The sequence below is a fragment of the Octopus bimaculoides genome, chromosome 4, assembly GCF_001194135.2.
Source record: "Octopus bimaculoides isolate UCB-OBI-ISO-001 chromosome 4, ASM119413v2, whole genome shotgun sequence".
NCBI classification, from domain to species: Eukaryota; Metazoa; Mollusca; class Cephalopoda; order Octopoda; family Octopodidae; genus Octopus; species Octopus bimaculoides.
Genome location: NC_068984.1, coordinates 51412953 through 51422837, shown reverse-complemented (window position 1 = coordinate 51422837; position 9885 = coordinate 51412953). Strand labels below are relative to the sequence as shown.

The following is a 9885-nucleotide window of genomic DNA, read 5'->3' as shown; positions in this document are numbered from 1 at the left end:
GTGTGTGTGTATGTTTTGTCCTCCACTACTGCTTGACAACCGGTGTTGGTGTGTTTACGTTTCCATAGCATAGCGGGGTTCAGCAAAAGAGACCGAAAGAATAAGTGCTAGACTTAAAAGTACAAAAGTAAGTATTGGGGCCGATTCATTCGACTAAAATTCCTCAAGGTGGTGCCTCAGCATGGCCGCAAGTTTGATGACTGAAACAAGTAAAAGATAAACGATACCCATTAAAAAGAAAAGCAAAAAAAAAAAAAACACTAGATGAGGTGGTAAAAGACTTTAAAAGAAAAAGAGCAAATTAAAAAACAGTTAAAAAACAAAAATATTTGTCCATGACTACTATCATTGCATTTGTTATTCTTCCTTGCAACTACGGGAGACAATTCCGAGTATATTTCAGGATGTATTCCGACTTTATCAGCGAAGTCATTACGTTATTGATAAGTGTCACAGCAACTTTATTTTTTAGTTAGCTTTTTAATGTCCCATGTAAGAAAAGAGAAAATGCAAACACTAACTAACATTGATTTTTCATGTGGATGACATCTCTGAATTCTTTGCTTCTTTTGGATTGGTTTAACCAAAACGACTCAGGAGTCTAAGTAGAGCGTAGCCTTCAACGTTGTCGTTTACATTTTTTCATGCCGCGAAATATAAACAAATTTTTCCAAATGACACTAGCAGTCAACCCGCTCGTTTTTGTTACTCTTTCTATATTTCTGTGGAACTTACATACATATCAAATATGATCATCACATTGTGTATTTGCTTTGTAATAACACTTAAGAAACTTTTAACACACACACACACACGCACACACACACACACACACACACACACACACACACATAAATATACACATATACATATACACATACACATGCGTTGTACAGAAAGTAATAAAGCAACGTATCGTTTATAATTTGGCTGGAAATCGAACTCTCATAAAATTGAACGAATAATATTTAAATTTGTATATCTGAGTTCAAATGCTACTGGCATTTGAAGTTTTATGAAATAATTGCGGCTGATCTTTGTCGATACAAGTACCAAAATCAATGGCCCAGTGGTTTGGGCAGCGGACTCGCGGTCATAGAATCGCGGTTTCGATTCCCAGACCGGGCGTTGTGAGTGTTTATTGAGCGAAAACACCTAAATCTCTACAAGGGTGCGGCAGGGGATGGTGGCGAGCCCTGCTGTACTCTTTCACCACAACTTTCTCTCACTCTTACTTCCTGTTTCTGTTGTGCCTGTAATTGAAAGGGTCAGCCTTGTCACACTGTGTCACGCTGAATATCCCCGAGAACTACGTTGAAAGTACACGTATCTGTGGTGTGCTCAGCCACTTGCACGTTAATTTCACGAGCAGGCTGTTCGGATCAACTGGCACCCTCGACGTCGTAAGCGACAGAGTTCCAACTACAAAAATACAACGCTCCATAAAAAATCCTTTTCTTATGTAACTGTGTCACAAATCAAGATAACTGTTGCTGTCATTTTTGTTGTCGTTTATATCGCTTCCATTACCGTTGCTTATATTGCTGTTTTAATTACAAAATATAAGGCAGTGAGCTGGCAGAACCGCTAGCGGCATTCCGTCCGTCTGTGTGCTCTGAGCTCAAATTCCGCCGAGGTCGACTTTGCCTTTCATATTTTTGGGGTACCTGATGAAATAGGTACCAATTGAGCCATAGGGTAAATGTAAAAGACTCAACACCTCCTCTAAAAAAATTTCAGGTTTTGTACCTATAGTAGAAAGAATTATAAAAATATAAGATGAATAAAATTACAAAATTAGAAGAAATAATTGTTGCTGCTATTATCATTGTTGGTCACACTGATATTACTACTATTATCACCGCTGTTGATATTCTTTATTACGTTTATGAATTTGTTTTGCAAGATTTCTGATGTGAAATAGTGTGTTGAAACAGATATTGTTATATTTCGGGACGGTCATTTTGTTGTCAAATAAACACACGCACTATATATTCGTTCTTCAATCGTTTTCTAGTGTTCTTATTTTATCTTAGGTCCATTACCTGAAAATCTTTCGTCACATATCTGTGACCTCTTTAACTCTTCTATCCCACGTGTATCCCCTTATTCTGCTTAGTCTGTTTTTATTACTATTGACACATTTATAGCTGATGCTGTTAACATTGCTTCTAATGTTGTTGATGTCATTTCTCCCGCCGTAATTGTTGTCATTACTGCTATCAACACTATCATTGCTGGTGTTGTTATTACCGCTGTCATCATTGTTGTCATTGCTACTAATGTTGTTATTACTTACGTTATCGTTGTTGTTGATGTTGCAACATCTCCAGCGCTTTCTTGACGGCGAGCAGTGGACGCTGTTTGCCCCACTTCTCCATAGCTCATCTCTTTGACAAGAATGGACCGAGGCAGGGTGCCTGGCACCTAGACTATCGTTAGACGCTCACAGCTCCCTGCTAGTCGAGTAAAGCAATCGCTGAAAGTTCTAAGGCGTTCTGTAGGGAATTAGTGGCATACGAGAGTGATGACGTCATGCGAGAGACTCTGGGTGCTGACGAGATTAACTGGCTACTGTTTTTCAGAAGACTTTTAGTCTAAAACCTATGAATAATTTCCTGGAATCCATGGCCTATTAGTGCAACGAGGAGCATTACTGGTTTGAGATAAACTCTACAGGCATGGTAGTGCTCTAAATGCGTTCAAACTGATGAACCCGGAGTGGAAAGCAGGAAGCCTAGATGTAATACCTGTGAGGCCACAAGCCACCTGTGAACCTTCTGTCCCCACCCCAAAGTCGGGAGGTACGCGGCCACACCTGCAGCCTGCAGTGCACCTCCATCAAGAGAGACCTTTTAATATCACTGAAAGGTCGGGCGGAGGTGGTGAATGCGTACATCGTGTCCGTTATCTTCTTCGCGTCTAATATTGCGCAGACATGCGCTGAGGCTGCGGCATCTCCAAATATTCTGCCTAAACGGTGAATAGGTGTGGTCGCCGTTTGTCAAATAGGCCTTTCCCCAGCTCGTCTCCTGAACTGAGCTGCAGTCCTGGGTCAAGAAGAGACCGAAACAGGGTGACTGGCATCGGGAATGTTGCCAGGCACTTACTGCTCTTTACCAGTCGGGCAATGCGATCAGTGGAACATCCACTCTCGAACTCTATAGAGGTTTAGTGGTGGGAAAGAGCGATAACTCACTCGGAGAGGCGCTAGGCGTCGACGAAGTTGAACTGATCAGTTTGTTCACGAGGACTTTCGAGCTGGGGACGATAGATAACTTCCAGAAATCCCTAGCTTGGCAGTGCTACCGGGGGAAGGGGGCACTGCCGTTTCGAGATAAACTCTACAGGCACGGAAGTGCTGTCAGACGGATCTGCCCGAGATGTACGCAAAGTGAAGAAACCGTTCTGCAAGAACTCGTTCCGTATCCTTGCATTATTGACTTGTGGATTTATGCCGAGTCCATAGTGAAGATCGATCCACCGCTTTCCAATGGTCTAGAGAGGCAGGCAATTTTCCTCTGTCTGATAGCAGCAGCGAAAGAGGTTGTATGGTAGACCAGGTTGAAAGGACTGAAGACAGACACTTTTCTCTTCGGACAATCCCTTATCAACATTTACAAATTTCATTTGGAAAGGAAGATGAGGGTGGAGAGAGAAGTGCTACATCCCACCCCCCACTACATTTACCAAAAAGTGGGTGAATGTAGCGAAAATGGCCCGTGTGAGTGGACCTACTCTAATAATGCGCCTGTAGGCGAGTGAATTTGAGAGAGAGAGGTGGATGCCCTATCCGGATGCCCTCGAAGCGTGGAGTGATTTAGGATTGGTGGGGTATCTTAGCCAACTCCAGGTGGTTACCCCACTATTGGGGAACTTTCATTGTTATATTCTTTTTGTTTGATAATGTTGCTATTGTTTTAACTCTGTAGTCATTGTTTTGTGTAAAATCCTCACTGTCTACTTTCGGGGTCGATAAATTAAGCACCAGTCAAGTACTGAGGTCGATGTATTCGACTATCCGCCGCCCCCAAATTTCAGGCCTTGTGCCTATAGTGGAAAGAGTTATTATTATTATTATTATTATTATTATTATTATTATTATATGGAAACTCACAGCTTATTTTGCTGGGTATGATGCAAAGTTTCAGCTGTCCGCAGCCAGCAGACTAAGGCGACACTTGTTTACTGGTCATGCTTCAAGAACCCTGCGAAGAATTCTTGCAGTTGCAAGGTGTTCTATCTTCACACTTGCACCGATCTTTTTCAGCCATGCTGGTTGTTGAGTGCTGATACTTCCAAGTGCACCAATTGCTATGGGTATCACGCCTTCTCACTTCATTGACCACAATCTTCGTATTTTCCACTTTAAGTCGCCGTAGTTATTTTTCTTCTTTCACATTGAACCTGTTGTCGTTATTATTATTATTATTATTATTATTATTATTATTATTATTATTATTATTATTATTATTATTATTATTAATAATAATAATAATAATAATAATAATAATAATAATAATAATAATAATAATAAGGCAGCGAGCCAGCAGAATCGTTTGGACGCCGGGCAAAATGCATAGCGGCATCATCTTGTTTGTCTTTACGTTCTGGGTTCAAATTCCGTCGAGATAGACTTTGCCTTTCAACATTTCGGGAAGATAAAATAAGCACCACTTATTTTAATCCACTACACCCACCGCCCAAAATATCAAGCATCGTGCTCATAGCAGAACGGTTCATTTTACTATTATCATTGTAGCTGCTGCTGTTGCTGCATATTTTGCAGAAGAAAAGAGAAACAGATAGAGAAAAAAAAAAAATGAAATAGAAATGAAAATAAAAATCAAAATCAAAAATATATCATAATATTGTTTTAAGTGATTTTCAGTTTGGTTTGTTTAAGCGTTACTTTGTTTTGGAGGAATAATGAGCAGCGACTGCGCACTTGCGTTTCTTTTAGTCTCCTCCTCTCCTGTACTTATGCGTGCTAAACACACACTGCACACACGTGTACGTGTGGTGGAGGTTTATATGTATCTATGAATATATACATGTATATTTACGTATGTATATATCTGCATATGTATGTATGTATGTATGTATGTATGTATGTATGTATGTATGTACACATGCCTGTATGTATGTATGTATGTATGTATGTATGTATGTATATACGTATGCATGTATGTATGTATGTATGTATATATATACGTTATAGATGCATACATGTATATGCATAAATGAATATACATTTATGTACATTCATACACGAATACATATAAATAAAAATATAGATAAATACATACGCATGCATATATGTTCATACTTATATACGTATGTATGAGTATATATATATGTGTGTAAATATATACATATACATACATATATATATTTATAAACATGTATGTTACATAAATGAGTGTGTGTATATTTGTGCGTGCGTGTATATATTCATACATGCATGCAGCTTGTTGCATTACATGTCGTTGCACACATGCGCATACACATACACACGCAAACAACAGCAGGTAGCTCCAATGTATGTACGTGTGTACGTGTACGCGTGTGAATGTCTCTGTATGTGCATGTGCAAGCTTGTGAGTGTGTGTGTGTGTGTGTGTGTACGTGTATGTGTGTAGACTGTATTAAGATATCTTACAATACAACAAATCTATATAAAAATATGAAGCAATTATCACCTGCATTAACCTAGCAGCGTGCATTGCATACGTCAAGTTGTACAGTATAGTGGATAGTGAGTTGTAAGGTTTGTTGAGGGTTAAAATGCCGGTTAAATCGAAGGTGTTGGAGTTGGGAGTTGGAGATAAAGTGCTAGAGTAAATATGGTGTTGCGAAGAGAGCCATTAGTGTGTGTTTTAAAATTTGAGTGTAGTTATTCTTATTTTGTGTTTCGCTTTGTTACTCAAGTATGATATTCCTCTAGTAAAAGATATCATATGCATATGGTCCAGCAATCGGTGACAGATATCTGTGTATGGAATGACTTTTAACTGACAGAGTGAATGAAATAGTGAAACAGATATATACGCAGTGTCAGACAGAAGAACCTGGATGTATATGCAAACCTTGTTTAGGATTGTAATATAAAGTTCTCCACTAGCCCAGCAGTCAGCGCACATTTCATTGATAGGAATGGCATAACAGAAACTTAGAACTCTTCATCTGAGAAGCTGACATTTCGATCAACCCGTCCATTATGGTGCGATACTCTGACGACAAACTAGAAAGTAAATCCTTTATTGATTGCACTGATGCGGAATAATGACTCAGGAAAAGTTCCTGCCAAACAATTATGTCTATAATTCTGTTGATAAAGGTCTTCAGACAATCATTACATCTACCAGATTATTGATTTTTCTAAGCATAAGGACTGAATTTACTTGGTTATTGAATACACTTGATTGTTTTCATTTTATATATATATATCCATATATATCCCTCGTTCATCTCTCTCTCTCTCTCTCTCTCTCTCTCTCTCTCTCTCTCTCTCTCTCTCTTATAAAAGAAAAAATAAGGTACTCAGAGATCTGGATGGTTGTACATTTACAGATTTTTATTAGCATGTCACATGTTTACATGTTTTTATAAATCCTGTATTAGCACTTGCATCTTCTCTAGTAGATTCTACAAATCTGAAGAATCTACTAGAGTAGATGCAAGCGCTAATATATGATTTATAAAAACATGTAAACATGTGACATATCGCTGTACTTCGAGACGGTCATTCTTTTTTTTGCCGAATAAACATACGCACTATGTATTCGTTCTTTACATACATATATACATGTAAATAGAAAGAAAACAAAGACTGAAAATATTCAGACGATGAATATTCATGATTAAATGCATGAATATTTATATCATTAACCGAGCAAACTTACAAAGATTACAAAGACACAGAAAATTAAGAGGAGAACATATGAGGTTACAGGTCCGACAGCTGTTTCTGGGGGCTCTGAATTACTTCAAAAATATTTGCAGATATAATTCGCAAAAAGCCCAGGATATGCAAACGTTAGTGGAATTTATATCAACCCTAGATAGATCCTACCTCTGTCTTCTGGGTGGAGAGATATCTATCTCAAGTTATTTCGAGATAGAATCACAGTCATCCTAGCTTCCGTCAAGCGAACTGCTCAGAAAAAATACATGGGAATAAAATGAGCCTTCAAAAGTAATAGTTTCATATGTTGTTCTCTGCTATGATTGTTATCACTTAAAGATTTGGGACATTTTGTAACCTTAATTTGCTAATTCACCAGTTAGAATAATTGTAAAGGGGCTAATTTACAAAATCTAACTTTCTTAGAGAATAATATCAATCAATCAATCAATCAATCAATCAATCAATCCTATATTACTCCCAAAATGTTTTTGAGGCTGGCTCTGTTTTACGTATGAAGGGTTGGCCATGTTTTTCCTCAGGAAGTAGCAGAATTTCTGTTGATGACCATGGATTAATTTGGAGATCAACGTTAATGAATATTCGTTGCCCAACATTTGTAATTCTACAGTTGATTATTGGTTGGATGTGAAGAGTAAGCGATTAGAAGACTCATACCTCCCGGAATACAGCAAATTTGGACTGGGAAATGGAAACTAGTGAAAAACTAATGAGTTTTCAATACCAATATTACGTATATGATTAAAATGCACTTCTTCAAAGTATTTATTTATAGCTTGTGATCAAAACCGAATCTTACAAGCTTTGTGAAGACGAAAGAAACGGGTTGTGCAGGGTTTAACCTTCAGCTGAACGGCTGATTGTCTTCAAGCATCTGTGGCTCTCGGACTCTGTACAGGGTAGGGATGGTAGTTGTATCAACTGCTACTAGTTTATAAATATCAGACCCGTTAAAGACAAAGTCTGCTCTGCCAACTTTATTATGACTGGATGCTGCAAAGGACTAGACCGCTCCTTTCACATCTGCACTGGTTCACAGCTTTCACTTGTACAACGGTTAAAATAATAATATATGAAATTCTTTTACATGTGCCAAATATCGACTCCTTAACAATTAAGACATGCCAAATTCCTGAATTCCATACAGACGTGTTCACATCCCAAAGTAGATCTATCTATCTATCTATCTATCTATCTATCTATCTATCTATCTATCTATCTATCTATCTATCTGTCTATCTCCGAATTCCTATAAGTCTTTTATGAATATTGGATATAATAAGTTTTTTTTAATTACAGTTTCCAATCGTTTTTCTCATACATGTAATTAGACTAATTTTCTCATGAATAAATTAAGCACTGATAACAGTGCTAGTAGGCCTTTTATGGTTCAGGGATTTTCTCATTCTCAGATTTCATTTAGTGAATAAGGGGACAGGGGCGATAAAAGAAAAAAATAACATAACCTTATTATAAATTTACTCATATCTTGTTGAAACGAATAACAAATGGGGAGGTACGTAATCAGTGATGGTGGCTCACAATAGCAACAACTAATTAGAATGTGGTTTAGCTGTCTGTTTGGTTGTTATTCTATGCTATAAAATAATAATAGTTAGAAATAACATTCTAGAAAATTCCTTATATCTTATGCATCCACTTCTTTATGACCCCGCCATTTACCGTCGTTGTTGCTAATTTCTCTCTTTCTTTCACGTTCTCTTCATTATTCTCATTTCCTTATTAACCTTGCAATTATTTGTTTACACGGTTCACATTTTTTAGTTTCAATACATTCTTCCTCGCGTAATCTATATCTTGTATTGTTTATTGTGTAAACAAATATTGGTGGGTAGAATTAGTGGGTGGAACGTTTGACTAAATGACTTGCTTACGGCACTTTATGTTCCAAGTTCAAATTTTATTAAAATTTCTCTTTGATTTTCATTCGTTAACGGTTGTTAAAATATGTAATGGTCATCCGCCGGGGTTGACTTTGCCTTTCATCCTTTCGGGGTCGATAAATTAAGTACCAGTTGCGTACTGGGATCGATCTAAAATTTCGTGCCTTGTGCCTAGAGTAGAAAAGAGTATGTACTGGTCATATACTAAGGTCATTTCATTAAATTAAGTTCCTCTCTTTCTACCTCGCACCAATGTAAGATTGAAATCTTTGCCTGATGCGCACACAATACAGATCAGCTAACCGAGCTTATCCTGCCTCACGGGTTCGATTCTTTGTCAAGTCATTTCATCCTATTTGTATTAACGATTTCCGATCGAATTTTAAAAATGCTTGAAGATGTATGTTGACGGCTATAATAATAATAAATATTACAATTCTGCTCATGGCGGCAAGCTGCCAGAATCGTTAACACATCAGGCAGAATACTTAGTGGTATTTCGTCTGTCTTAAAGTTCCGGGTTCAAATAAGTACGATAAGTTGAGCACTGAGGTTGAGGCAATCGAATTACGTCCCTGCTCCGGAATTGCTGGTCTTGTACCAAAATTTGAAACCGCTATTATAATTTCAGTCGATCGGGGGTGATTCAACGCTAAAAACAACAAAATTAAACCTTTTCTTTTCTTTTTTTTTACTTTTAGTTTTTATTGATGTCAAATAGCGTTTTGGGCCGATTTATGCTTGTTTTTATACGAATGGGCTTTTGCCGGTTGAACTGTTTTTAGTAATAAATGTCTCATCAATATTAACTTCCACAGGTTGAACTTGTGAAGTTTCTTATAAAATTCATTCCGAATGACAGTTATTACTAAATTTTTAACTTCCACAATGTTTTTACGCAAAATGAAATTGGAATCTTCATCTCTTACTTGTTTCAGTCATTGGACTACGGCCATAACTGCTCAGTTACGGAGGCGTAAACAAAACAACACCGGTCGTCAAGCAGTAGTGGAGAACACACACACACACACACACACGCACACACACACACAC

General features: G+C 37.7%; 1 protein-coding gene across 1 annotated transcript in view; it reads left to right on the top strand.

The window, feature by feature from the left end:
• LOC106870192 (glycine, alanine and asparagine-rich protein-like) overlaps window positions 1-2344 on the top strand; it is a 13712-nt gene extending 11368 nt beyond the window's left edge. Inside the window, exon 2 of the mRNA XM_014916197.1 lies at window positions 2151-2344. Coding sequence (XP_014771683.1) covers window positions 2151-2344 — 194 coding nt within the window. The remainder of the gene's footprint in view (window positions 1-2150) is intronic.
• The last annotated feature ends 7541 nt before the right edge of the window (window positions 2345-9885 follow it).